The 27,892-nt window shown below is 50.3% G+C and overlaps 1 protein-coding gene across 2 annotated transcripts; it reads right to left on the bottom strand.

Moving 5' to 3' along the window:
- Positions 1 to 627: 627 nt before the first annotated feature.
- Lrrc74a (leucine rich repeat containing 74A) lies at positions 628 to 27,892 on the bottom strand. 2 transcript variants are annotated; one of them, XM_040275483.2, is made up of 13 exons: positions 27,730 to 27,892; positions 26,268 to 26,396; positions 23,910 to 24,082; positions 20,124 to 20,231; positions 18,293 to 18,389; positions 15,023 to 15,072; positions 14,596 to 14,677; positions 9,787 to 9,872; positions 9,187 to 9,381; positions 5,941 to 6,036; positions 3,951 to 4,097; positions 1,633 to 1,740; positions 628 to 880 (listed from the first exon to the last, which is right to left on the bottom strand). In XM_040275483.2, exons 1-13 carry the CDS (start codon positions 27,767 to 27,769, stop codon positions 794 to 796), a joined length of 1,398 nt encoding a protein of 465 aa, XP_040131417.2. In that variant the 5' UTR covers positions 27,770 to 27,892; the 3' UTR covers positions 628 to 793. The 2 variants fall into 2 exon arrangements, with proteins under 2 accessions (XP_040131417.2, XP_077906709.1); XM_078050583.1 differs by lacking the exons at positions 14,596 to 14,677; positions 15,023 to 15,072.

The raw sequence follows: 27,892 nt of genomic DNA, 5'->3' as shown, positions 1-27,892 counted from the left end.
GGGCAGTAGCTGTCCCTTTCCAGCTGTGAGAATTGAACTTCCCTCTCTAACTGCAGTTTCATCATTTGCCAAACGAGATAATAGTAGCTTGGTGGCAGTTGGGTGCTGTGGGAATTCAGGTCAGCACCTGTGTGGTGAGGGCAGAGTGCGTGGCATGTGGTCAGGGCTCGGCGAGGGTTGATTACTATTCTTAACTTTGTCACAGTCCTTTCTGTCCAAGGAACTTGGCCTGAGTCACAACCTGCCTGGTCCCCTACGCTGGGGCAGAGTTGGATGACCTGTGGATCCCTTAATGCATCAGGGATGGGATGGCGTGGGGCACTTGCTGTCCCTCTGTCCTCCTGCCCTTGTCTCTCTGTCTTGCCTAAACTCAACTGAAACACCACCACCACCTCCCACCAGACTGATGCCTCCCCTGTGGGCCACGGAGGTGCCCTGCACACCTGCCCTTTCTCTTACTTCTGTGGGGCCTAAGCAGGTGACCCTCATCTCCCCCCACCCACGTGAACCCCCCCTGATGCACCCCCCCACCCCCCCGTGAGTCTGGGCTGAAGCTCCTTTGCCTGGTCCCAGCATCTGGCCCAACATCCAGCAGCACATGGTGGAGGGTCCAGCCATGCTCGGCAATTAAACTGAAGAGGGGAAGAAGGTGAGCTCGGGCTGGGAATGCGGGGGAAGGGCAGCCAGTTGCTGCAGGGGGTGGGCTCTAGAACTAGGCAGAGGATGAGTGCCCCGGGAGCTCATGTCCACCCAGCCAGGGCCCCGAGGAGAGCCCTGGGAGGGCCACCTGGCCTCACCTGAAGTTCACCATGCCTGCCTCCTCTTCCAGTCTCCTGATCAGCTCCCGGACTTGGTACCGGTTTAGGGGGACCTTGTTTTGCTGAGAAGGTCAATGGAACATGTTATCCTTCGCACCCCATCTCCAGCACCCCCCATGCCTCACCCCTCTTGGGACCACAGTTAGCAACTGAGAGCAAAGAGGAAACTGGGTCCAACACGAGGAAGGGCTAGAAGACCCCCACCCCAAGCCACAGGTCAGGGCTCAGACTCCAGAGGCCCCCCTTTTGGGGGAGAAGTAAGGGAGAAGGAGATCAGGATCTGGATGCAGTAGGTGGCCCTGGAGTGAACAAGGACAGTCCTTTGCAGCAAGGAAGGGCCACTCTTGCTCCCAGCTGCTGAGTCCTGGCCAGCCCTCTTCACCCTGCACCTGGACACTGGGTCTTACCCATCCCTGCCTGGGCCTCCCGGAGCCCCCTGCCTTGGGCCCAGGGCCACTCAGGATGTGCTAATGATGGGCTAATTCATGTTTGCATTTCAGGGGGTCTTCAACACCTTCAATTCATTGGAGGGCAAGGGGAATTGGGATTTCAGGCAAGATGGCGGGGCCGAGGTGGAAACACTGGGGGTCTGGGATGTGGTGGTTTCTCTCACTGTTCTTTCCATCTTCCCAGCAGCCACATGCACTGGGGACAAAGACCTATACGATGAAGAATGTGGGGCATGTTGGGGGATCAGTGGCATCAGTCCACATGGCAGAGAATGACTTGGGCAGGAGGCTGAGGGAGGCCTTGGGTTTTCTCTGGGTCTAGATAAGTGAGCGAGGGTTCAGCGCCACGAAGAACCTCAACGCACCTGCACCATCACCTTGCGGAACTCGCCCACGGGCATCTTTACTGTCCCAGCAGGGTTCAGTCTCTGGAAGAAGTCCACGACTGGGATTTTGTTCTGGTCTGCATAGCTCTGAATGAAGCAGGAGATCCCAGGAGTGAATAATGGGTCTTGTCACGGCTGTCACTACTCTCCCTCCACTCCCCCAAAGAGGAGGCCCAAGCTTCCAGACCCAGGAGGCTGGGGAGGGCAGAGGGCAACTCAGCAGCCTGAGCCCCCCAGACTTTAGAGGTGGTTGAAGAGGAAGGGCCTTGCACAGGTGGAGGCGGGCAGGAGGGCAGGACTGTAGGCCAGGTCTTGGGTTGGCCCAGTTTCTTGCAGGTCTTCTCCCCCCCCCCCTGCCCCACTGAGCAGAAGCTCCATCCATTTCCTCCATCCTTAAGAGATGGACATCAATACTGTCAAGAGGCCACAGCGCCAAAGGAGTAGGGTCGGTGATCATATCTGCGTTATTTGATTTTGGGGAGGTGGGGGCAAGACTCCAGGAATTTCTAGGATTCTCCGTTTTGCACAAATGCACATAAGGAGAAGTACTTGGTTAGAAAATTTGAAAAATATTTTTTAATTGTTTCCCCTCTCAAAGATATTAATTGCATTGTAAGGCAACTTTGTTTATTTATTATTTAGTTGCAGTTGGACATAATATTTTTATTTATTTATTTATTTTTATGTGGTGCTGAGGATCGAACCCAGAGCCTTGCATGTGCTAGGCGAGTGCTCTGCCACTGAGCTACAGCCCCAGCCCCTGTAAGGCATCTTTAAATGGACAAAAAGAGACCCTGAGTTCCATGCCCAGCACCAAGGACACAGACCCACACCTCACACTCTACACTCTCAGACCACATTGCCAACCATTCACCAGGTCTGGGAGATGGTTCCATAATGACCCTCTTACCCGTCCTTCATTTCCATCGTCATCTTCAGGAAGTTATCATTCCACATCCAGGAGCCTACAGTGGTATTGGGTTTTCTCAACTCCTACTTTATCCCCTTCAGTTCATGTCACTTCCCAAAGCCACAGAAATAATCCCCCTGCCCTGCTGGGTTCACGTCACATCTACAGCTCAACAGCTCTTGCTGGTGCCCTGCTTCCCATGGAATCAAACCCTAACTTGAAGCCTGAAATCTGAGCACACGTCATGGAGTCCAGTCTCCCACACCAGCTGGGAGGCTCCTCTGTGAGCCACGTGGTGCTAAGTTCCTGAAGCTAGCTTTGAACTCATAATCCTCCTGCCTCAGTCTCCCGAGAACTAGGATTACAGATGTGTGCCACTGTGCCTGGCTATGCAATTTTTAAAAATTACTTATCCCTGGAAACTGAGGCACAGAGCAGACCAACCTGGGGCAGGCACCTGCAGGCAGCAGTGGGCTCCCGAGCTCCCCCACTGCCAGGAAACCCCAGACCTGGGTCTGGCCCTGGCTCTGCCAGGTAAGCAGTTCATACCCCCTTTCGGCTCGAATGTTCTCCCATTTAAACATCTTCAGGTCATATCCACTTCCTGTGATTTCCTAGAAACCATCTAAGGAAAGAAAGCCAGATGCAAGCCACTACAAATAAGGCTTTGGCTGTCCCTTTTTAGCGGAAACCAGCCAACAGCCATCCCAACCACAGGGAGTCTCGGCATCCTGTGGAAAGAGCCTGCATTTGGGGGCGTTGTCATGTGGCAGGCCTTGCTGTAGGCGCCTCATACGTATTAACTAGGTTAATCTTCACAGCGACCCTCGGGGGTGGGTGCCCACTGTACAAGTCACAGAGAGCCTTGGTGACTTGCTTTACATGGAGAGCTTGGGTGGTGGAATCCATCCTGTGCCACCCCACTTCCCGCCCCCAGCCCCATCTCAGACCTTCCCTCCTCTGGGAGGTAGGATGCACTCAGGGACCCAGCATCTGTGGGGACAGTCCAGTCTGTAGTCTAAGGGGCTGAGACATTCCTTGTTAATAAAGGACTGTACTGCCAGGAGTGGTGGTGCACGCCTGTAATGCCAGTTGACTTGGGAGGCTGAGGCCGGAAGATCACAAGTTCAAAGCCAGCCTCAGCAACTTAGCGAGGCGCTAAGCAACTCAGTCAGACCCCGTCACTAATAAAATATAAAAAGAACTGGGGATGTGTGTTGGTGGTGAAGTACCCCTGGGTTCAATCTCTGGGACCAAAAAAATAAAAAAATAAAAATAAAATAGTACAGACGCTTTGGGGAGGAGAGACGCTGGGCAGCTGATGGGGGTCAAAGGCTGCCTCTCTCCAGGCCTCCCTGGAGGCTCCGAGAGGAAGGCAGGAGCTCACCTGGATCAGTTTCATGGGGTTTGCCATCAGGAAGGTGCTCTTCTTGGCAGAGAAACCCTGAACTGACTTGTGGATCACGTCCAGCTGGGGGTGGACGGCACAGACCCCATCCAACATCCTCACGAATTGCTCGGTTACCAGCACATTCTGCAGGGGGAGAAAGGGACCGGTGCTATGGCTGCGCTCTCTCCCGCCCAGCAGCAGGCCCTCCCCTTCCACCCAAGCCGGAATCAGGAACTTGGGTCTTTCCCAGTTTGTTCTGCGGTGCTGCTCCAGGACGGGGATGGTTCTGGAGTTTTAGAGCTTGTGGTCTGACTCATAAGTCTCCTAGGTGATGGTGTTCAGCCAGCTGTCTGCATGGAGTTCTGGTGGTGTGTCACAGGCTGCCAGCTCAGCTCTGCTCTCAGATGGCAAGTGGACGGACGTGACCACATTTGATGGACAAGAGACAACTCTGGAGTTGAGTAACTAGTCCTCACACCAATACCCCAGATACACACATCCACGTGAGCGTTGTTCTTCAGACCTGGTGCCCCGGAGAGCATCCCTAGTCAAGCCACCCCGTCATGGCTCAAATGGAATCGGGAGCTCCCCCTGTTGGAAGTGCCCTTGGAGCTGGTGTATAGGACATGGGAGAAAACGCGTCACACTTGGCCTCTACAATTTGATCAACCTGTGTGTTCCTCGGCTGTGGTTCAGTATCTTTTACCTTTTCAAATCAAACTTCTGCTTAAGGTCTGAGGACTTTGTAGGTATATTCTGGACAAAGTCCTAGGAGCGTGTACAAAGCAGGGCCTTCGATACCCTTTGGTTATGGTGGCTTAGTTGACAAAGGGGAAGGAAAGGGCTGTGCTGTGGTTGGGGTTCCTGTGTTGGTTCCCAGGGTAGTGACGTGGAGTAAGTTTTTTCCTTTTTGGTACCGGGGATTGCACCCAGGGGCACTCAACCCCTGAGCCACATCCCCAGCCCTACTTTGTATTTGATTTAGAGACAGGGTCTCACTGAGTTGCTTAGCGCCTCGCTTTTTGCTGAGGCTGCCTTTGAACTCATGATCCTCCTGTCTCAGCCTCCCGAGCTGCTGGGATTACAGGCATGGGCTACGGAGACAGACATATCTACAGGAGACACCAGGAGAACAGGAAGGTGGAGATCGGGGCGCTGTGTCTACAGGCCGAGGAACGCAAGAGAGGGAGAACAGACCCCAGAAGTAAGGAGAGGGGTCTGGAGCAGATTCACCCTCACAGGCCTCAGAAGGACCCAAACTGCTGTCGCCTTGATCCTGGACCTCTGGTGCCCCGGACTGTGAGACAATCCAGTTCTGTTCCTTAAGCCACGGGTTTGTGATAAAGCCGTCCCGGGAAACGGCCACAGCACTCAGTGTACCTCCCCGAGCAGGATCAAAGGAGCTGGGTTAATAGAATCTCTTCAGGAAAAGAGTGTCCGATGCTCGGCAGGACGGGATGTTGTCATTACCAGCTGCCCCCTGCGTGCTGATTCGGCAGGAGTCCCGCAGGAATCTGAAGTCACCTGGGTAGGCTTTCCCCCTCCATCAAGGGGCAGGAGATAGACTCCGAGTGCAAAGAGGCCAAGTCATGACATGAACATACAAGTTTCTGCGTGTTTTAACACCCAGGTCATAAAAGATCCTGTGATTCTGGAATGTTCTGAGATCTGGGCCATTTTCCATCAAAGCCGACAGTAAACAAATTCTGTTGTTGGGTCTTCTGGCTTTTCCTTTGGGTGTTTGTCTACCTCTACTCTCTGGTGTTAGTGCCCCGGTTCCTGGGATCTGCTAAATACTTCACACTGTGGTGCTGTTGGTTGAATGGCTACTCCTGATCTACCAGAGATGCCCCAGCTGTACCAAAGGAGGGCCCTTTTCATGGAGTGAGAGGGCCCATGGGGGAGGAGCTGGTGGCACTGTGGGCACAGAGGGGGCATGGGAACTGGCTCACGCCCTGGGACAAATGATGACCATTCGATCACTTACAGAAATGTCAAGTTCTTCCATCTTGGATTTGGGGTTCCTTTTGATGGCTTGGACAAGCAAAACAGCCCCCTCCATGTTCATAGGGTTCAGGAAAAGCTGTAGGAAGAAGAGCAAGGCAGGATGAGACTGAGACCAGAGCAGGAGAGGCTGGCTCCAAGCTGACTTGCACTTCCTCCCGTTGCACTACATCCTTTGTCTTCCCAGACTTCTCTGTCCATCTGTTCACCCACCTGTCCACCTCACTGCTTATCCATCCAGCCATCCATCCATCGATCCATCCATCCATCCAACCATCCATTCAACCATCCATCTGTCCATCCATCCAACCATCCATCCAACCATCCATCCAACCATCCATCCAACCATCCATCCAACCATCCATCCATCCATCCAACCATCCATTCAACCATCCATCCAACCATCCATCCATCCATCCATCCATCCATCCATCCAACCATCCATCCAACCATCCATCCATCCATCCATCCAACCATCCATCCATCAATCCAACCATCCATCCATCCATTGATCCATCCATCCATCCATCCAACCATCCATTCAACTATTCATTTGTCCATCCATCCAACCATCCATCCATCAATCCAACCATCTATCCAACCATCCATCCATCCATTGATCCATCCATCCATCCATCCATCCATCCATCCATCCATCCAACCATCCATTCAACCATTCATCTGTCCATCCATCCAACCATCCATCCATCAATCCAACCATCCATCCAACCATCCATCCATCCATCCAACCATCCATTCAACCATTCATCTGTCCATCCATTAATCCAACCATCCATCCATCCATCCATCCATCCAACAAGTATTTTCTGGAGGCTGACTATGTGCCAGCCACTGGGCTAAGCCCTGCGGGATGCACAGCAGACATGACAAGGTTTTTGCCCTTCAGGTATCTCAGTTCTACTTGGGGGAGACACAGGCACACAAGCAAATGGCATTAGATTTGTGATAAAAGCAGTGACTTAGCAAATCAGGCAAAACATTCAAAAAGAGTGGTACATAGTCTGAGAATGGTAGTTATTATCACTGGGGGCTTTCACTGAGTGGTTTCATGAAGAGGAGTTAAGTGTTTTATTGAGCATTTACTATGTTTCATGTGTTTCCCAGAATCTGATGGATTCTGGTGAGAACATGCTGACTTGAGCCCTGCCCTCAAGGTGCTTCGTATCCAGCCTTTGTGGGTCTCCTTTTCTTAGTTTCCCAAGATTAGAAATGGGGTGTGGCGAGGGCTGGAGGTGGGAACCACCAACGCTTCCTGTTGCAAAGTTGGTGTGACCAAGCTAAGAGGTTCATTTTCTATTTTTCTGTTTCACTTTTTTTTTTTTTTAGAAAAAAGTACTTAAATGTATTTATTACCTCTGGTCACTGTGGATAAATTAGAAAAGAATTAGGAAAAAATGTTTCAAATCACCTGCGCTCCACCAACAGAGGCAACCCCCGGTGCCATTTTTCTGAGGCAACGACTTACTCTTTTGAAATTCAGGTTCTCAGAACTCTCTCAGCCTTCATCGGGCTGACTCTCTCCCAGCCTGGCTCTGCCTCTCTGAGTGACGCCTAGTAAGTGCCACTCCACCCAGCCAGCCCCAGCTCTCCTCGTCCCCTCAGCCATCACGCTCCCTTTTCCCAGTTAGAACCCAGCCTCCTCCTGTCCCTTTAATAGCTCTGGCTGGCTGTCCTCTGGGATCCCAGGCTCATCCTCGCTTTCCTCATGCCTGATCCTCTGGCACGAGGACCCTCATGTCTGTGGTCCCCACAACACCCCTACATCTTGAGGGCGGTAGGGTTGCCATGAAAGCCAGGCAGAGCTGGCTGCCCTCTGCCTCTGCTGGTTGTGTGGCCTGCATGATCCACGCAGCCTGGGTCTTCTCAGCCGACGAGGGAGCTGAGGGGGCCTGCTTCATCAGGCTGGGCCAGGGGATGATGGGCCAATCGCCTGACATGCTGTGGCTCCTGGGAGGAGCCCCAGAGAGGGGAACTAGCAGCAGAAGTCCTCTTTCATCTGCTTTCCAACTGCCCAGTGGACTCAATGTCATGAATTAGTGTCTACAAGTCAGTCCATTTAAAATGAAAGAAGAATTCATTCATCCATTCCCTCAAAACCTGTTCCTTGGGCACTTACCCTATGGCCAGCACTAGGCTAGGAATGAGGTATGTAATAATGGGACCCAACCAAATAGTCTTTGTTCTCAGGATGTGTCATGGTTTTGGTGTGAGGTGCCCCCCAGAAAGCTCATGTGTGAGACAATGCAAGAAGGCCCAGAGGAGAGAGGGTGGGGTAGTGAGAGTCTGAACCCAATCAGTGGATTAATCCCCTAGGAGGGATTACCTGAGTGGTACTGAAGGCAGGTGGGCTTAAGGGAGGGGTGGGGTCACTGGGACTGTGCCTTTGGGGTACGTATTTTGTCTCTGGTGAGTGGAGTCTCTCTCTGCCTCCTGATCACCCCGTGAGCTGCTTCCCTCCGCCACGCTCCTCCACCACGATGTCCTGCTCCCCTCCAGCCCTGAGGAATGGAGCCAGCCTGCTGTGGAAGAGGCCTCTCAAACTGTGGGCCCCTAAATCAACTTTTCCTCCTCCGCAATTGTTGTGCCTGGATCTTTTTATCACAGCAGTGAGAAAGCTGACTGAAACAGGAAGCTTCCACACTGCTGGGTGACAGACGCTCAAACAGCTGCTCAAACCAGTGTGTCATTAGAACGAGCAGCAAGTTCTGCGGGGGGTCGGGGGTCGGCAGGGTGCTGGGCGAAGACCACCTCCCACGGGACGGTTTTCTAGAAGTTTGAGTGAGTGGAGCGGCCGGCCAAGACCCTGTGGTGGGAGGAAAGCAGAGGGGACCAGGAGGCACACAGGGGCCCGAGGGCTGGCTCTAGGGCAGGAAGCCACCAGGGGTCGCCAGTGGAAGCCAGCAGCCTGAGGGGCTGGTGGAGGGGCCAAAAGTCAGGTTTGTGTTCCCAAAGCCCAGGCTGCCTGAGGGAGGCCCAGCTGGAGGGGAGGGAGGACCCGTTAGGGGACGGCTGGGGTGCCCCAGGGACAGCTGAGGTGACATGGGGGACAGAGAGAGAAAGGACAAGGTGGGTGTTCCCTGTGATTCTCTCCAGCCCTGTCCCCCAGCCGCTCCCACCCCAGCACAGACAGACAGACACACCCACATACCCACAGACAGACAGACAGACACACACACACCACAGCCATTCCCAGCTTAGGGCAGACTACCTTCAGGACTTGGAGGCCCTCGTTGGATTCCAGTCCTCTGCTGAGCCTGGAGACCCCTTCGTTGCCAATGTCATTGCCACTGACATCCAGGTGGGTCAGGTGGTTGTTGAGTCTGAGCACCTCCCCCAGGGCCAGAGCCCCTTCGTTCCCAAAGCCATTCATGGAGACATCCAGTTTCATCAGGGTCACATTACCCTGGTGGCAGAGGGACAACACCAGCCTCAAGTTTATGGGTGACTCACCCAGGCAGCCTCTACCTGCGGCTGCGTGGACACCTAGCACTCGGGGGTCCCCGGACCTGCCCCATCCCTCTCACTCCCTCCCAGCTCGGTCTCAGGGACCTCTGGGACTTGGACAGGACCCTAACTCTTAATTGCACTGGACTCTTGAAGGGCCTAAGGATGCCCCCGCCCCCAGGCCTTAGCGGCTGGGATTTATTAAAAAGTAACCCCTCCAGGAGTTGTGGGAGAGAGACCAGTGACTGGGAGAGCACTTGTGGAGCTCAGTAAACCCTCCTTCAAGGAAGAGGTGCAGGAGGGCAGGAGGGATGACCTGGCTGTCCCCACCTGGGCTCGCCGCACCACTCTCAGGGCACCTTACCCGGAGACCGTTGCACAAGGCCACTGCTCCCTGTGTGTGGAAGTGATTCCAGCTCAGATTCAGCACCTGGATCCCTACATTGAAGTCTGGGAGGGAGAGGGAGTCAGCTTAGCATCCCCCGCATCCCCAAGAACCCGGCCTCAGGGTTCACATGGCATGCAAAGAGAAACACCCAGGCAATGATTTTTTTTTCAGTTATTCATTTAAACACATAATTTTCAGACTGTCCTCAATGCTGAGAAAGATGAAGGAAAATAATCTTACCCTTCTATAGCAGGTGGCAAGTAAGTGAGTATAGTCTGTTTGGCAAATATTACATGATCGTAGCTATTTTCCCACTAAGATGTGCATGCATACCTTATCCCAGAACTCTGAGACTTGTTCTAAGAAGACAGTACGGAAAGTGGGAAGGGCCCTGTACCTGTAGGTAGATGTTTGCAATGGCATCAATAATAAAGGTGAAATTTGTTACTCAGGGGAAAAGGGTAAAGAATATCGTAAATATCCATGTAGTGGAATATTAAAAAAGCCATTAAGAAGTGGATGGAAAGCTGGGTGTGGTGGTGCACACCTGTAGTCCCAGCAGCCTGGGAGGCTGAAGCTGGAGGATCGCAAGTTCACTAAGTCGCCAGCCTCAGCAACTTAGCAAGGCTGTAAAAGCAACCTAGTGAGACCCTGTCTTGAAATAAAAAAATAAACAGGGCTGGGGATGTGGCTCAGGGGTTAAGCGCCCTTAGGTTTCAATCCTCAGTATCCCCATCCCTCTGCCACAAAAATCGAGGGAGGCAGTGTGGACAAACAACCGTGCCAGGCTGCACACAGGAGGCGGGGATGGGCCTGGCGTGTTAGGTCACGAGGTGTCTGTTTCTTGGAGTGCCATGGGAACAGCGCTGGCTCTGGGGCTGCTCTTAGGAGAGCCCCAGAGACACGAGCAGCTGGAGGTGGGAGGTGCCAGGATCTGAGTTTGCACAGAGATCACACTTAAAAAAAAAACGAAAGATGCTTTTTTGGGGCTGAAGGTGTAGAGTGCTAGTCTCAAAGAAGAACATGCTTTTGCTCCTATACTCCACAGGGTTGGCAAAACTTCCTGTTCAACCACGTTGTGCTTTTTATTTGGGGAAAGTGGTTCTGCAGAGGGCACCATCAAAGGAGAGCATTGTCTTCAGGATCAGAAGGGAGTCTCTCTCTTTTCTATGTCGTGTGTGTGTGTGTGTGTGTGTGTGTGTGTGTGTGTGTGTGTGTACTGGGAATGGAACTCAGGGCCTTGTGCACACTAGGCAAGTGCTTCTGCCACGACCCCCAGCCCTTCCTTTTTCTCTGTAGGTACAGCGGGGACCTCTCACGCCTGTCTGTCTCTCTGTGTCAATCACCAGGATGTACTGTTAGTAACTCACACCTTACATTGTCGTGATAACGATAGTCTCCTGCCTCCATTCTCTTTCCTACGCCTCTTTCCCTCACTTTCTTCTCCTCTCCTCTGCCAACTCCCTCATTGAAGATTCTTGGAGCACATCTGCATCCCTTAAGTGGCCACATAATTGAACCCAGAGGCTCACCTCATCTAACAGTTGTGCCACCTTGGCCAGGTCACCGATCTGTTCCTCATGAGCTTCCTCGTCTGTAAGACGGAGTATTAACCTGTGTAGGGATTTTGTGAGGATTGATGTGACATGGGACTCTGATGCCCCGCACTCAGTAATCACTTACTGTTTGAGAGCTTTACTACTACTAATTTTTTTGTTGTGCTGAGGATTTAATCCAGGGGCACTTTATCACTAAGCCACATCCCCAGCCTTTTAAAATTTTTTTCTACTTTGAGACAGAGTCTTGCTAAGTTGTTTAGGGCCTTGCTAAGTGGCGGAGGCTGGCTTTGAACTTGTGATCTTCCTGCTTCAGCCTCCTCAGCCGCTGGGATTACAAGTGTGCGCCACCGGACCCAGCTAAGAATAACATTCTGAAGATCTTCACCCACAGGACTATCATAACCACAGGAAGATAGAACACATTCTGGTTTCCTTTAAATTCACCACCTCAGCTTTCAGTGGAGGCTGAAGAGTGGTCCCTTTCCACCTCTCCTTCCTCCCAAATGCTTTCTCTGCAGTCAGCAGAGGGTCTTGCTTCTCACCGCCCTGGAGCAGCAGCACGAGGAGGTGGGGCTCATCCTCCCACCAACCCTCCCCTCAGCGGCCAGCCTTGCTGCCTCCGCCTCTTCAAGGCTCTCTAGGGCCAGGCCCCTTCCTCTTGCGAACTCCTCCTTTAATCATCTTCCCTTCTTTCTGCAGCATCAGTTTCTTTGACTTCTTTCAGCACTTTTCAGCCTTAAAAATCATTCCTGGCCTCTTGTCTCCCTCGGGCTCCTGCCTCCTCAGTAGCTCCAGCCTCCCCAGCCTCTGGTGCCCTGGCCTCCTCTTTGCACCCATTTGTGCCTCCAGCTGGGTTTCCGTGCTCACCCAGTCCACCAAACTCTCACCAAGTGGCCGACTATCTCGGTGCTGTTGAGACTTGGGGTCACTTTTCCGTCCTCACCATTAGATCTTAAGCAACACTTAAGTGGACCCTGCTGACCGCTTCCTCTCCCAACAGCTCTCTCCCTTGTTTTCTTGAGACCTCATTTTCCTGGTCACCCTCCTGTTTGATTGACACTCCTCAGATCCCTGCTCCTCTGCAGCAGCACCTGCACATGTTGGAGTGACCCAGGCGTCAGTACCAGAGAACTCAAGCCTCTACACTTCTTGCCTTGATCTGGTCTCGTGGATTAAATACGTCGCCCTGCCTGTGACTCCCAGGTGCTACATCCAGTGCTGATCTCATCACCAAGCTCCAAGGTCACGCAACAAACCGCCTCCCCGACTTCTCCACTGAGAAGTGCTGAGTGGCCTTCGACTACCAAAATGTGGCTGTTGCCCCCTGAGTTTTCCCCACCCGGGTAAAGGGCACCTCGTCCAGCCAGCAGAGGAGGCGAGATGAGCAGGTGTCCGTCTTTATTCCTAACTTTCCTTCAGCTCAGCAAGGCCTTTCCGCCTCACCCCCAAACGCATTCGGAACCCATCCACTCTTCTGTCTCGCTCACACGAGATGGCTGCGTTGTCTTCCCCAGGCTAGGGACAGCTTCCTAATTCATGGCTGTCCCTCCGCTTGTGTTCTTCATTGTTCTTCATGCCAGACAGAAGTTTCCAAATTGCAAATCAAACTGTGACCTTCCCCGATGTGGAAATAAATCCAGATGTTGTCCACGCCATAGGCCACCTCCAAGACTTCCATTCCTTCCAGTCTCCTCCCTGTCCCCTCTATTCCTGCCACCCTGTCCTCCGATGTTCCTCAAACACGCAATGCCCTGACCTTGCTGCCTGAACCCCAGAACTCAGTGCAGTCATCTTTGATATTCAGATCTCAGCAAAGAGCTCCCCTCCCCGTGGGCCTGGCTCCCCCCCCCCACCGCCCCCAACCCTCCCTGTCCACTGCTGCTTGTCCTCCTTGTTTCTATTCTTTGCCCAGGGATGGCCATTTAGGTACTGTCCCAAGTTTTATAGCAATGCTACAGTAACCTCCTTGGACACCTGTCTGTGCGTGTGGAGGAGGGGGTCGCTGTTCAATCCCATTGTCACTCTGAACAGTGGCTTTCCTTAGCAGCCTGTCAGTGGTCCTGTTTCTCCCCACTGTCTGTAGTTTTGATATTCACTGACTTTAAACTCTTATAGCTTGGATAGATGAAAAGGGTCATCTTCTTGTTGCTGCATTTCTCTAATTACTAAAGGGGTTGGGCAGTGGACTTTTCTCTAGTGCTGCCCATATTTATTAAACTATAGGTCTTATTAATATAGGATTTTTTTGGGGGGTGGGGGCTATTGGGGATTGAACTCAGGGGCATTCAACCACTGAGCCACATCCCCAGCCCTATTTTGTATTTTATTTAGAGACAGGGTCTCACTGAGTGGCTTGGCATCTTGCTGTTGCTGACATTGGCTTTGAACTCTCGATTCTCCTGCTTCAGCCTCCTGAGCTGCAGGGATTACAGGCATGAACCACTGTGCCTGTTTTTTTTTTTTTTTTTTAATTATTGTTTTGAGATAGAGTCTTGCTCTGTTGCCCACACTGGCCTCCAACTCACAACCCTCCTACCTCAGCCTCCAGACTTAGCTGAGACTATAGGCACATGCTACCATGCCAGGAGATATATAGAATCTTTTATCAATAGTCTGAACATTAATCTTATACAAGTGCTGCCAATATTCACTCCCTGTCCCCTCTGTTGCTTATCTCTTAAGAGTCGGCCATGGTGGCTCTTGTATTTCTTGTGGTACTGGGTATTGAACCTAGGGGTGCTCTACCACTGACCTACACCCCCAGCCCTTTTTATTTTTTCTTTTGAGACTGGATCTTGCTAAGATGCTGAGGTTGGCCTAGAACTTGCGACCCTCCTGAGTAGCTGGGTTATGAGGGGATGTCATCCTGCCTGGCCCAGGGTGTCTTTTTTATCATACATGTTTAGAGTGCATTGTTGTTAATGTATGGGTTGTTTTCGTTACAGTTTGTGTTTACTGTACCACGTGTCATAGTCCTTGGTCTCCTTAAGGTCTCTCAGCAGGTTGTTCCTCCCCATGGTCTCCTAATCAGTGGAAAGTTTTACTTCCCACATCTCGGTGTTTGCTTCATTTAAAGTGTTTTTTTGGGGGGAGGCATGGTTTACATCACTTTTATAGTCCAAACATTCAAAATCAATTTAAAAATAAAGGGTGATTCAGCTCTGATAAATGAACTTTCTCTCAATCCCTCCCCTTGGCTGGTCACTTTCCCTCCATGGGGACGTACTCAGCATCTGTCCCAGTTGTTCCCCTCCTGTGTCAGAGATTTGGTTGTGACTGAGATCCAGGTTCCTAATTAGGTAATTGATCTAGAGGAACAAATGGTGAGAAAGGAGGTTATTTTTGTCTTCTGACTGAAAAGTCTCTTACTTATCTCAGGGCAGCATGGTGGAGAGCTCCCAGGTACTAAAAACTAGGTGGGCTGGGGCTCTTAGGCTGAAGGCTTCATGAACTGTTGATGGTCACTGTGACAAGGCAGTGCCACCCTGAAAGCCCCACTGCTTACTGGGTTTTTACCAGGGTTGGAAGAGACCAAACACTCATCCACTTCCAGGCCATGTAAGTAGCCTTGCTCCACCATGCCCAGCACAGCCCGAGTCACCCAGATCCCCTGGACCTGCCCGCGTGGCTCACCTGCACCCCTTGCTCCTTACCGACAGGGCTTGGCAGAAGAGGTCTATGGCTTCCTCATTGAAGTTATTTCCTAAAGTGAGGGGGTTACATTAGCAATGCACTCTGCACTGTGGCCCTCTTGCCCACCCACATCACAGCCCTGCCAGTCCTCTGCACTCCAGAACAACCCGACGTGGGAAAGTTGACAAGCACTTAACGCAAATGTGCAGACACAAGAAAACGTGAGAGAATGCTCATCTCCTTTAATGTGTCCTTCTCTCTGTGACCATTGACATTTCAAAGAAGAGGAAATAAAAATGGAAACAAACATCTTAAAAGAGGTTCTTTTCAAATAATAATAATGTGGGAATGTAATAAAGATGATAATATAATTCACCCTAGCCAAACTATGGAACCAGCCTAGGTGTCCATCAACAGATGAATGGATAAAGGAAATGTGGTACAAATACACAATGGAGTTTTATTCAGCCACAAATAAAAATGAAATAATGGCATTTGCAGAAGAATGGATGGAACTGGAGCCCATCATAATTAAGTGAAATAAGTCAAACTCAGATGGTTCAGGTCATATGTTTAAGTGAAGCCAATCCCTAAAAAACAAATGCCAAATGTCTTCTTTGATATAAGGAGGGTAACTAAGAACAGAGTAGGGACGAAGAGCATGAGAAGAAGATTAACATTAAACAGGGGTGAGAGGTGGGAGGGAAAGGAAGAGAGAAGGGAAATTGCATGGAAATGGAAGGAGACCCTCAGGGTTATACAAAATTACATACAAGAGAAAGTGAGGGGAAAGGGAAAAATAATACAAGGGGGAGAAATGAATTACAGTAGAGGGGGTAGAGAGAGAAGAGGGGAGGGGAGGGGGAGAGGGGACAGTAGAGGATAGGAAAGGCAGCAGAATACAACAGTCACTAGTATGGCAATATGTAAATCAATGGAAGTGTAACTGAGGTGATTCTGCAATCTGTATACGGGGTAAAAATGGGAGCTCATAACCCACTTGAATCAAAGTGTGAAATATGATATATCAAGAACTATGTAATGTTTTGAACAACCAACAATAAAAAAAATTAAAAATAGAAAAAAAAAGTTTGGGGTAGATCTCCTAAAAATGAAAGGGAGATCACTAGAAGAAAGGGACTAAGGGGTGAGAGACAGGGAGGGAGGGGGGTGCTGGAGAGTGAGCTTAGCCAAATTATCTTGTTACATTGTTTGCAGGTAACAACAAATCCCATCGGCATGTACAACTATAATGCACCAGTAAAAAATGTGGAAAAAAAATAAAGCTAATAGCAGTGACTAACCCTTATTGAATATTTATATGCTAAATACTATTCTAGGTGTTCTAGATTTTAAGTCACTTACTCCTCCCAATCACCATCTCAAGTAATATCATTGTCCTTAGTCTATTCATAAGAAAAATGAGTCACAAAAGGGTTAACTAACCTGCCCAGTGTCAACGCTGGAATTTGGATCCAAGAACAGTGACTTCAACACCCACCCATTTAACCATTTGATTCACAAACATCTTGCTATTAACCCTTTGGGGACAGCACAGAGAAACCTTCCATTGGTAGAATTTTAATCTGGTACAGGCTCCTTACGGGAAATTCGGAAATTAATTTTTTACTTCACAAAAGTGGATATATCTTTATATTCGGTAATTATACTCCTGGGTGTCCATCTAGAATACTAGGACATGTGCCCAAAAGATGTATGAACAGGAAAGTCCTTTGAATCATTAGTTGAATGATTGAAAAATTAGAAATGATATGAGTCCCATATCCCCCAATAGAGGGATGCTAAATGGTGCTGTGGCCATGACAAGGAAGACTGCCCAGCGAAGGGGAATTAGCTATTTGTTCTGTCATGGAAAGAAATCCAAGTTATATTTAGAGGGAAACAAGAAATTCAAGAATAATACCTCACATAGAGTAACATTGACATTAAAAGAGAAACTATTTTTTCCCCTGGATACTTTTAAGGTCTCTGTATCAAGTGCTTTTTCAGTGATACATTCAAGTGTGAATTTCTTTTTGTTTACCTTTTTTAGAACTTACTTGGATCCCCAAATGCTTCAAATTCAGATCCCCGAATGCTTTAAATTCAAGAAACACGGCCACTATTATTTGCTCACTTGTTTTTTTCCTCCTTCAGGAACTCCTAGTAGCTATATTGAGTCTATTCATGATCCTACACTCTTTTATCTTTCATTTTCTCTCCATTTTTCTCTTTCTACACTGTAAATATATTTAGATAAATGTGTTTTGGCTAATTTTATTGACCTGTGTCCACCGCACTTTTGGGACATATGTATTGAATCTGTAATTTCAAGGAGGACATATTTTTCACTTGTTGATATTCTTGTGGGGAGGAGAGTTCTTTTAAAAAGAATAATCTCTTCTGTTTTTATCTAAGCATTTATTTTTATTTTCATCTTTTTTTTTTTTTTTGTTCAGGGGGTTGAACCCAGGAGTGACTGAATTCTACCTCTGAGCTACATCCCTAACTCTTTTTATTTTTATTTTGAAACAGAGTCTCACTAAGTTGCTTAGGGCCTCACTAAGTTGCCGAGGCTGGACCTTTGACTTGCAATCCTCCGGCCTGAGCCTCCTGAGTCACTGGGATTAAGCCATGTGCCATAGTGCCGGACTTTCATGGATGGACACAATACCTTTATTTATTTATTTATTTATTTACTTATTTATTTATTTATTTTTTATGTGGTGCTGGGGATCCAACCCAGTGCTCCACACGTGCAAGGCAGGCCCTCTACGGCTGAGCTACAGCCCTAGACCAGGATCATGTTTTAATGTGCATTGCTTGGCTTAGGGGTTCCAGGATCCTGCAGTCAGTGTACATCTGTAAACCTGAATGAGGAGCGGTCTGGGGGAACTGGAATTCTCACCCGACTTTTTCCCCCGTGGGAGGTGTTACTAAGCTAATTTAAAAACAGGAGGGCTTCGGGTGGTAACAAATGCAGTTAAGCCAATGGGGGACACAGGACAGAGTGGTGGTGGAGGGCTGCGGTTTGGGTAGGGTAGTTAGGAGAGCCTCCTCTCCAAGGCGGGTGACATTTGAGCTGAGACCTGAGAGGAAGCCCCATCAACCAAGACCTCTGCAGGCCAAGCAGGTGGGTGGGGAGCCACGTGGCTGTGCAGGGGGAGGGAAGCCCTGGGGCAGGGCAGACACAGCATTCTGGTCAGGTCGACCAGATGCGGGTTCTCTCTGCCCTCCCCCTCCTGCCCCTTGGATTCCCGATGTCCTCCCGGTCCCCTTGCCCGGCTCACCTGACAGTCCGAGGTTCCAGAGCGAAGATGTGTTCCTCTGGAGGAACTCGGAGATGACTCTGGCTCCCTCCAAACCAATGTCATTCTTCGAAACATTCTAAAAGGCGAGAGCACCCTTGTGCACGTAAGATCCCACCAAAGGGGCCTCACTAACAAGGGCATCCAGGTAGGGTTCAAGGTGGGGAGGAGAGACTGGCTGATGGAGTGGCCGGAGGCCAGAGAGGGAGGCTTTCCTGACCCAGGCGGGAGGTCTGTTTCTCTGAAGCTGGCTTCATTAAGTCCCCGCTCCCCCAATTTAGCCCACGCACTTCTGATGAGCACATTATTGATGATGATGATGATCATCATCATCATCATTATTATTTTGTTTGTTTGGAAATCCAAACAGCTTCATTTGACTTGAGTTGGGCATAAACAACTAAGAAAATGAGTTGAGAGTAAATAAGATTCTACTCATTGATTCACAAAATACGATTCGCTACCCTAGAAAGAGCCGGGGATACATGAGGACAGAGTCCTCTCAGGAAGTGAGAGAGACTCCATAGAAACAGTGTCTTGCTTGATTTCCTCCCCTTCTTTAAAAAAAAATTATTTTGGAACTGGGGATTGAACCCAGGGGTGCTCTACTGCTGAGCTACATCCCCAGCACTTTTTACTTTTTCTTTTTGAGACCGGGTATCACTAAATTGCTCAGGCTGGCCTCGAACTTAAGATCCTCCTGCCTTAGTCTCCTGGGTTGCTGGGATTACGGATGTGAGCCACCATGCCCGGCTCTTTTCAAAATTTTTATGGTATTAAAACCTAACATAAGATTTACCATTGTAACCTTTTTTAGGTATAAGGTTCAGAGGTATTAACTATATTTCTATTGTTGTATAACCATCACCACCACCTATCTTCAGGCACATTGGGTTTTATGATATTATTTCATGTCTTTATCTCCTTTAAGAAAGTTCACCTTAAGGTAATGGTGCAAGAGGTAAACTTATCCACTCACAGGATTATAAGGTGCAGAGAGAAATGGCTCCTTAGAAACTGTGATACACAGTGGAATATTAATCAGCCTTAAAGGAGAATGAAAATATGGCATTTGCTGGCCAGTGGATGGAATTGGAGACTATTATGCTAAACCAAATAAGCCAATCCCTCCACAAAAAAACCAAAGGCCAAACATTTTCTCTGATATGGTTCCTATGACATACAGATGCTAGTTCACAATCGACGGGGGAGAAAAGAGGTTTTATAGATTGGGGGGTGTGAAAGGAAGGGAGGGGGCACAGGGGTTGGCATGATGGTGGAATGAATCAGACGTTGTTACCGTATGTGTGTATATGATTACACAATCCGTGTAACTGTACATCATGTACAGCCAGAAGAATGAGAAGTTATACTCCATTTATGTCCGGTGTGTCAAAATGCATTCTCTCATGTGTAACTCATTAGAACAAATTAAAAAAAGACCCAAAAATAAAGAAAGACTGGGGTTATGGCTCAGTGGCAGAGCGCTTGCCTCACACATGCGAGGCACTGGGTTTGATCTTCAGCACCACTTGAAAATAAAGAAAATAAACTGTGTCCATGTAAAACTTAAAAAAAATGAAAAAAGAAAGAAATGGCTCCTTAGGGTTTCTTATGGCCACAGGGAATCCAGTCCATCACCAGCCTCTGACGGGCGGCCCTCATCTGAGTAGTCCCATCTAGAGGGGAAGAGCCTGCTGACGGGTTTCAGACAGCCCGGGGCTGCCCTTGGAGTGACAGGGGATTCTGCCTGGGCTCCCGTGGGCTCTGGGCCCCCAGTGTGGTGGAGGAGCCAGCAGAGCAGGGCACCTACCAGCTCCTGGAGGTAGTAGTTCTCCTGCAGCATCTGCACCAGGCAGATCACGCCCGTGTCCATGATGCAGTTGTCTTCCAGCTCCAGTTTGGTGATGGTTGTGTTAGACTTCAACCACCCAAGGGGAGGGGGGGAAGAAAGAGAAACGGTTGGTGACCTCCCCAGTACCTGGCTCGCTCTGGTCTAGAGCTGGGCCCTTCTCCTGAACATCCCAGACTATCAGGGGTGCTGTGGTTTGGATGTGGTTTGTCCTCCTGGGATTTGTGCATTGAAGGCTTGGACCCTAGAGTGTCGATGCTAAAAGACAGAGGGACCTTTAAGAGGTGGGGCCTAATGAAAGGTTGTTACAAGGCAGAGGAGCCTGTAATCCCAGTGACTTGGGAGGCTGAGGCGGAAGGATTACAAGTTCAAGGCCAGCCTGGGTAACTTGGTGAGACCTGCCTCAACATTTTAAAGGTGATGTAGCTGGTGATATAGAATGCCCTGGGTTCAGTCATTATGTGATCTTTCCCTCTTACATGTACTCCTGCCATTGGGATGCCACCCACCATGAGCCCTTTACCTGAGCTGAGCTGATACCAGTGCCATGCTCTTGAACCTGGTTAGCTAAACAGACCTCTTTTCTTTGTAAAGTTATCCAGCCTCAGATATTCTGTTATAGTTATGGTAAATGAACTAACACAGAGGGTGTGGAGGTTAGATTAGGGATACTAAAGGAAAGAGAGGACAAGAAGAAAAACAGAGGATGAGCCATCGCATTGAGTTTTGCTAGAATAATATGCTTTTCTGGGAGTACTTAGAAGGGGATCATTAAGTTAAAGGCCTGAAAAGTGAGAGGCACAAGAATGAGCTAAGTAGGTTTTAACCCTATTGCCCAATCTTACACCTACTATAAGATTAAGAGACACTTGAGACCTTTAACAAGGGAACTTAAACTTGAAGGTCCTTGAAAGGAGGTCCCCTGAGGCATTTATCTTGCTTTCCTTTGCTTTGCTTCTCTTCAAGAGTGTTTCTTCCATTTTGCCTTCTTACCTGAGGTCACCTCAAGCCTGTTTGGAAGGTGCTGGGCTTAGCTCTTTGTATCTAAGTCCAGGCTATTCTACATTCCCGATGGGAGCAAGATGAGAGGAAACATTGCAGCATGAAGGACTGGGGTTAGCTCTAACCAAAACTTTTATTCTCCCCTTCTGCCCCTCATTCACAGTACAAGCAGGTGCAAAGAAGAGTCGTATCTTTGGACTTGGCCATTTTCAAAGTCCACCAAACAGTGAGAGAAGCACCAAGTGTTCAGGAGGGCCTGATTCTCCATTCCAGGGAAAAAAGACAGGGATAGCTCCTGCTTCCACAACGCGGGGTGGTTCCCTTGGGGCTTACTGGAGGGTCCTCGGGTCTCCGCGGTCTCTCTGGAGTGGGCAAAATTCAGACCCGTTCAAAGGCCAGGGAGATGGCCCTGGGGTCTCCTTTCCAGGTGCTGTTGATCAGCGTTTGGACACTGCTGATTGTCACCTCCAGAGTCATGCTGGGGACCAGCACTTTGCAGGGTAAACGGGGAGGCCCTATCACCAAGCCAGCACCTGCTTGTCACTCTCTATGCTCTCTGCTAGGGGAACAAGGGTGAAGAGAGAACCTCCTGACTCTCACCGCCGCCCGGACAGGGTGTTGGGCGAGTGAGCTGCACTCCCAGGGCTGAAACAGGATCCCTGTGAACATGCCCTTAAAGCCAGCCGGGTGAACCTGTGAAAAATTCAGCAGTACAAACAGCAAATCAAAGCTCCTGCCATCAGCGTGTCACACCATTGGCTGCCAAGTGAACAATCCTGAGAGTCAGAGAGGAAAAAACTACCCTCCCCAAACAGAAACTGCGGCCACTGAGTATACAAGTCCGAGAGGATGTTACTGTTCTGCAGTTTTCCCATCAAGTCCATGGAGTGATGGTCCACTCCTATGCTTTATGAATCAGCCTTCCAACCCTCAGTGAATTTCAAGATGGCTTTGTTCCTTCTCTGTTTTTTCCTCCCCTCACCTTTTTTTTTTTTTTTTTTGGTACTGGGGATTGAACCCAGGGGTGCTTAACCACTGAGCCACATCCCCAGCCCTTTTTACTTTTTATTTAGAGATAGGGTCTCACTAAGTTGCTTAGGGATGAGGCTGGCCTTGAACTTTTGATCCTCCTGCCTCCGTCAGCCTCCCTAGCTGCTGGGATTATAGGTGTGCACCACTGGGCCTGGCTCTCATGTAACTCTTTCTTGGGGGGTGCAACTGGGGGTGGAACTCAGGGGCACTGGACAACTGAGCCACATTCCCAGCCATTTTTTTTTTTTTTGTATTTTGTCTAGATACAGATTTTTTCATGATTTGCTTAGCACCTCGCTGAGTTGCTGAGGCTGGCTTTGAACTTGCAATCCTCCTGCCTCAGCCTCCTCACTGGAGGAATTACAGGTGTGTGCCACGGCACCTGGCTCTCAAGTAACTTCTCAATGGCCATGAGCTTGTGGGGCAGAGGATGTGGAAAATAAGACCCTCTACTCCTCAAAGGCGTTGTGCCAGGCCAACCAAGGACCAGTATCCCAAATGACCAGCTTGCCATGTGTGTCCTGAGGACTCACATAGGAACACATTCTGGCAATGAGCAAGGACAGTGCTTCATGCATTGCCATTGCCTTGTGTCCTTGTGTCCCATGATTCGATACACGCCGAGGAGGGGACTCGCCTCCCTCATTCATCGCCCTACACATCTGCATCCCTGAACCTGGCCACTCCCTCCAAGGCTCTTCTCTTTTGCACCTGTAGCTGGCTTCTCCCTGCTCTCGGCCACTCATTTGCTACTGAATTCATGGACCTCTTTTCTCCATTCAGGCCCTTTATAAATAACATGTTTTCAGAATTCTTCCTCAATCTTCTTTATCTCTGTTCTTTCTTTCCATGGACATTTTTTTAAAAAAAGTATATTTTTTTAGTTGTAGCTGGACACAATACCTTTCCCTTTATTTTTATGTGGTGCTGAGGGTTGAACTCAGTGCCTCTCACATGCCAGGTGAGCCCTCGACCACTGAGCTACAAACCCAGCCCCTCCATGGACAATTTAATTGTTATCAATTTTTAATTATTATCAATTTTTAAATATTGCCTCCCAAGAGCATCTGCCTCTTCACCTTACTGAGCTTTTTAAACATCCAACTTTCCTTTTACCTTCCCCTAAGTGAACAGAGTTGCTAACACACAGTTGTTAACATCTCTGGGATGAGAATCGGTTTTATATATAATCAATTGGAATTCTATAAAGCTATGATGGATTCAAAGTCGAGTCCTTGCTTGATTAGGCCAAACCAAGAGATAAAATTATTCCTGTAGGAAAACATGATTGACTATACAGAATGGTCTTGAAAAATTATAATGCTGCAAAAGGCAGACGGAGGATGGAAAGACTCAGCGGCCGATCCGTTTCTAGCAGAGGTGAGCTTTGGCCTGGAGACCCAGGTCTGCACTCTATACTGTGCTCTGGCCTTGACTCTGGGGCCCAATTCCAGCCCAGCTCCTTTTCCTTGTCCCACGGGCTGGTGCTTTGCTTCCTGAATGTGAAAGAGCACAGACTTCAAGGTCTAGGTATCTAGAAACGTCCTTCCTGAGCTAAAGGGAAGTCCACACGTTGACAGGGAAACTGGCAGAGGAGCAGAGACCAGGACAGGTGTCCCTCAAGGTCAAGGGAGGAGCCCTCTGGATCTTGGGCCTGCCACCTTGTCCACCCTCCTCCTCCGCCTGGTTCCACGTCCCCCTTGCCATGCTCACCACCATAGCTATAGCGATAGCCTTGGTGCCCCTGGGGCCCAGCCCATGGTAGTTGAGGTTCATGTGAGGCTCCTCCATGTTCCGGATGAAGTAGGAGACAGGCACTACACCCACCAGTTTGCAGGCCTCCAGGTACAGCTCCTTTGGTCCAATTGTAAAGAACTTCTCGGTGTCTGCGGAGAAAGACAAGACTCAATAGGGCTTGACTTCTCTGCCCTCTGGCCTTGGGCAGGGTTTGCTTCGGACCGGGCTGTGCTCTGCCAGGGATCCACCCCTGTGGGTGTGCGCTCCAGAAGTCAACTCCAACCCCAAAGTCAGCCAGTGGTGGGAGGGGCAGACACGAATTCCAGGTTGCCCCAGATGGATGTGTAGGAGAAGGGGCCGGGGTGTCAGCCCTGGGCTTTCCTGGGAGAGATGAGCGGCGTACCCCACCCCACCTTCCCAGGCTGGAGGCATCCCGAGACCAATCGCCAGGAAGATATAGAGGCCCAGCCCTCCTGCCACCCTGGGACAACCCTGAAGGGGAAAACAAAAGGCACAGAGCTGGGGACTTTTGATGGTTGAGGGGAGGGGTCTCCATTTCAATTTTAGTTTCCCTGCCACCATTAAAACGTGAGCCATGAAGAAGGCTCAGAGAAGTAGACTCTGTGTCACCTCGAGATGGCCGATCAGTTCAAGGGGGAGAGACCTCCAAAATGGTGAGAAACAGAAAGACCTGCATCTGGGTGGCCTTACAGCCGCTGGTCATCCCTGCTTCTCCAGGGACAAATCCAGCCCCTAAATGTCCAGCCGGTAAGTACCAAAAAACAAAACCAAAAACCCGCAAAGAGAAGCAGGGGTTCCACCTCTCCACTGCCACCCTTAGGCTTTAGGACCATTCCAGCCTGGCCTGGGGACCCCAGGGCTGGGTCCTCTTTAGGCAAGTCCAGTGGGCGGCAGGGCTTCCCAGGGCCAGCTGACATCTACACTCGTGTGCTGTCTATTCGGATCCCAGGCCTTTGGCCAACCCACACCACGAGTTTCTAAGGTAGACAGTGAGAGATCGGAGGGTGAAAGGGCGATTCAGAGGGAAGCTGTTTTTGCAAGCACAGCTCCAGACCGACCCTCTCCTTAGAATGCTCACTGGGCGAGGTTTCTCACCCTCCGTGTCTCTGGTATTTTGACTCAGGTCCTGCTCTGTGGTGGGGGACCGTACTGCAGGATATCCAGTAGGATTCTTTGGCCTGTACCCACAGGGTGCCTCCACCCCAAGTGTCCCCTGAGGTGTGCAGTTATCCAGGGGAGAACCACTGTTACATGGGAAAGAGCCCACAGTCTGGCCAACCCTTCTTCTCTAGACTCCCCAGGAAGTCCTTCCAGCCCTTCCTCAGCACCTCAGCACCTGCAGCAGGTGCCCGGGAGCCAGAGCAGCTCAGCCCTGAGTTTCTGCTCAGGACAGAGTTGTCCGTGCCAAATCCAGCCATTAGAAGTTCTTGTTGGCCAGAGGGAAGGTAACCTCCTGTTTTGTCTTTGGGACTAGCTCTGCCTTACCCTGGATGGCGACCCTTTCTGGCTGTCATATTTTAAGAAGCAGCTTGGAACGGCACCGTCATTTGCTTCGGGTGTGGGGAGCAGCAGGTGGGGCGGGGAAGGACGCAGAAGCAGGGATCTTGGCAAAGCATCCAGGTTTGCAAAATCCCATGTTGGAAGCAGTGTTAGTGAGAGCCTCTGGGTGGACAAGAAGACAGAGAACAACGAGATGCTGGGGGCAGCAGAGAGGAGGTCTGGGTAGACGCTGTCTGCTGACTGACAGAGGGGAGGGGTTCTAAGCTGACTGTGCAAATAAGCAGCACAGTTTAATTTTAATGGCTGAGTAGCCTTCCCTCCGCCTCTGCAGACTGTGACCACTGCCCACCGGGGTGAGTCGGGCTAGCCTCAGCCTGGGAAATCTGCAAAAGAGGGTGGAGGTGTTGTTTGTAGTAAAGGTCTTTGCTCCCGCCCAGCCAGCCCTGAAACCCAGGAAGACCTGCACCTTGGGTTGATGACTTCAGCTTAGACTTGCTGAAGGCGCACCTGGGGCCCTCGAGTAGGGCTAAAGGTGAGTACTAATGTCTCTCTTCTGCGACTACAGGAACATCACATGAGATGCCACCGAGGGAAACATTTAAGACCAGGAACCCCTGTTTGTGTGCTGGTTCAGCTTTCAACAAGCTGATGTGTGCTCGTGTGGAAGCCTCGGGGCTGTGGCAGCCATTGTCCCCAACCAGCTTAGAGGAGAACCGAGTTTCCAGACATCCCCTGCAGGACCTCCCACTGGGTGGATGGGTTTCCTCCAGGGGCCCAGGGGGCCCAGAACCAGCCACCCCCCCACCATGTCACCTTCGATCTCCAAGTCTGTTTCCGAATCCTCCTTGGGGGGTTTCTCTTTCTCCACAGTCCCGATGGCTTCGGCCTCACAGTAGAGTGCGTCATCGCTGCCCTTGGGTGTTAACTCCGTGTCGTCCTCATCTGGAAGACAGAGCCACCTGCTAGGTTCAGGGAAGGAAGCCTGCTGGCCTGTCAGGGTGCCTGCCACTGACTCTCCTTGTCTCTGTCACCTCCTCTGCCAGCCCTGCCAGGGTGACTGTCCCACAAGCCCTCCTTTCTAGACACAGCCCAGTCTCTGGGCTCGTGTCTTAGAGGTGGGCTCCAGTTCACTTTTCCCATCGCATTAGCTTGGGTGGGTTTTGGGGTCTGCTGTTCCTCTTCCGATTGAAAGGGTGTGTCCTGGAGTCCAGACTTCCCCACCTTCAGGTGCAGATGGTTGGGGGGGGGCAGGGGCTGGGGGGAAGGAGCATGGTAGGTGGTGATTTGGGACAAATACAAAGTAAAAGATCAAGGGGCAGTTTGGGGGAGCAAGAGAGAACACTCGACTCAAGTTGTGATCCCTCTTCTTCTCCTTCCAGCCCAACATTGTACCTATGACCAGGAAAAAGGGGCTTGAAACTCTCCCTTGGGCTGAAATCCATCACTGTGATTGAACACATGCACCTTGGGTTGATGAGATGCTGGGGGAAAGCTGAGCCTCCCTCACAGGCCCCCACAGCCTTGCTACGGCTTCCCACTGGGCCCCTGATCTGGGGCCCACTGTAGGGATGGAGCTCAATCCTCCAGCATCTGCAGGGCTCTGGGGTTTAGGAAGCTGTGCTGTCCCTCCACACTGCCCAGGAGAACTCAGCCAGTCTACTCTCTGGGTGGCTGAGCACGTGTGTCGGAGTGCCACCTTTTGACCACTCAGATTCTAGGACGCTGGGGATCCTAACGATCCTGCATAGGCTTGTGTCTTTTTTAGTCCTGGCCCAAAGACTGGCCCCCAACCTGTGACAAGGCCTGTGTGAAATGGGGTGCAAGTAGCAGTGGCCTGGTGGTTGAGACACACAGAGCAGCTGAGCTGTCCAACTGTAGCCCTGAGAAAAGAGATGCGATATGTTTCTGAGTCTCACGACGCTCATCAGTCTAACAACTTTAGGATTCCAGTGGACCAGTGGGATGCCCGTAAATATTGAACAACAGGCTCTCCCAGAAAAAGAAATATCCTGATTTACAGTGTTAGCCAATTCATGGGGTGTCAATATTCCCAGCACAGCTGATTTCTAACGATTAAGGTGACGTCCACCAGCCCACAAAATGAAAATTAATTTGGCCTGTGCTAGCATGAGGCAGTCCCAGAACAGCATCTAACCATCTCACTCTTTGCCAAGCCCTGAACCCAAGTCAGTGTAGTGCATCCTGCCAATTCTGGGGGGAACCAGGCAGAGAGAGGGGAGAGGGCTCTGAGGTCCCTGTGATCACTGAGTGTCACCTTTTGAATTGGACTCGAGAGGCTCCTCATCATCGTCCATGCTGCTAAGACTCTCTTGAGGGCTGCTGCCAGCTTCTGGCCACCTCTTCGCTGCTTCACTAAGAAGTGCACCTGTCCATTCACCTCTGTGTCAAACTGGGCCTCCTGCCTTTGCATAGGCAAA

This window comes from Ictidomys tridecemlineatus, chromosome 5 (genome assembly GCF_052094955.1).
Source record: "Ictidomys tridecemlineatus isolate mIctTri1 chromosome 5, mIctTri1.hap1, whole genome shotgun sequence".
Taxonomy (NCBI): domain Eukaryota; kingdom Metazoa; phylum Chordata; class Mammalia; order Rodentia; family Sciuridae; genus Ictidomys; species Ictidomys tridecemlineatus.
This window is presented reverse-complemented; position numbering and strand designations above follow the sequence as displayed.

What these genes read in the sequence shown, in the direction of transcription:
- Lrrc74a (XM_040275483.2), bottom strand. Translation starts at nt 27,769, where the DNA reads ATGGACGATGATGAGGAGCCTCTCGAGTCCAATTCAAAAG. An exon ending in AACAGACTTGGAGATCGAAG is followed by an intron (nt 24,083 to 26,267) that starts GTGACATGGTGG and finishes CTTTCTCCGCAG; the next exon opens with ACACCGAGAAGTTCTTTACA. An exon ending in CTATCGCTATAGCTATGGTG is followed by an intron (nt 20,232 to 23,909) that starts GTGAGCATGGCA and finishes GGGTGGTTGAAG; the next exon opens with TCTAACACAACCATCACCAA.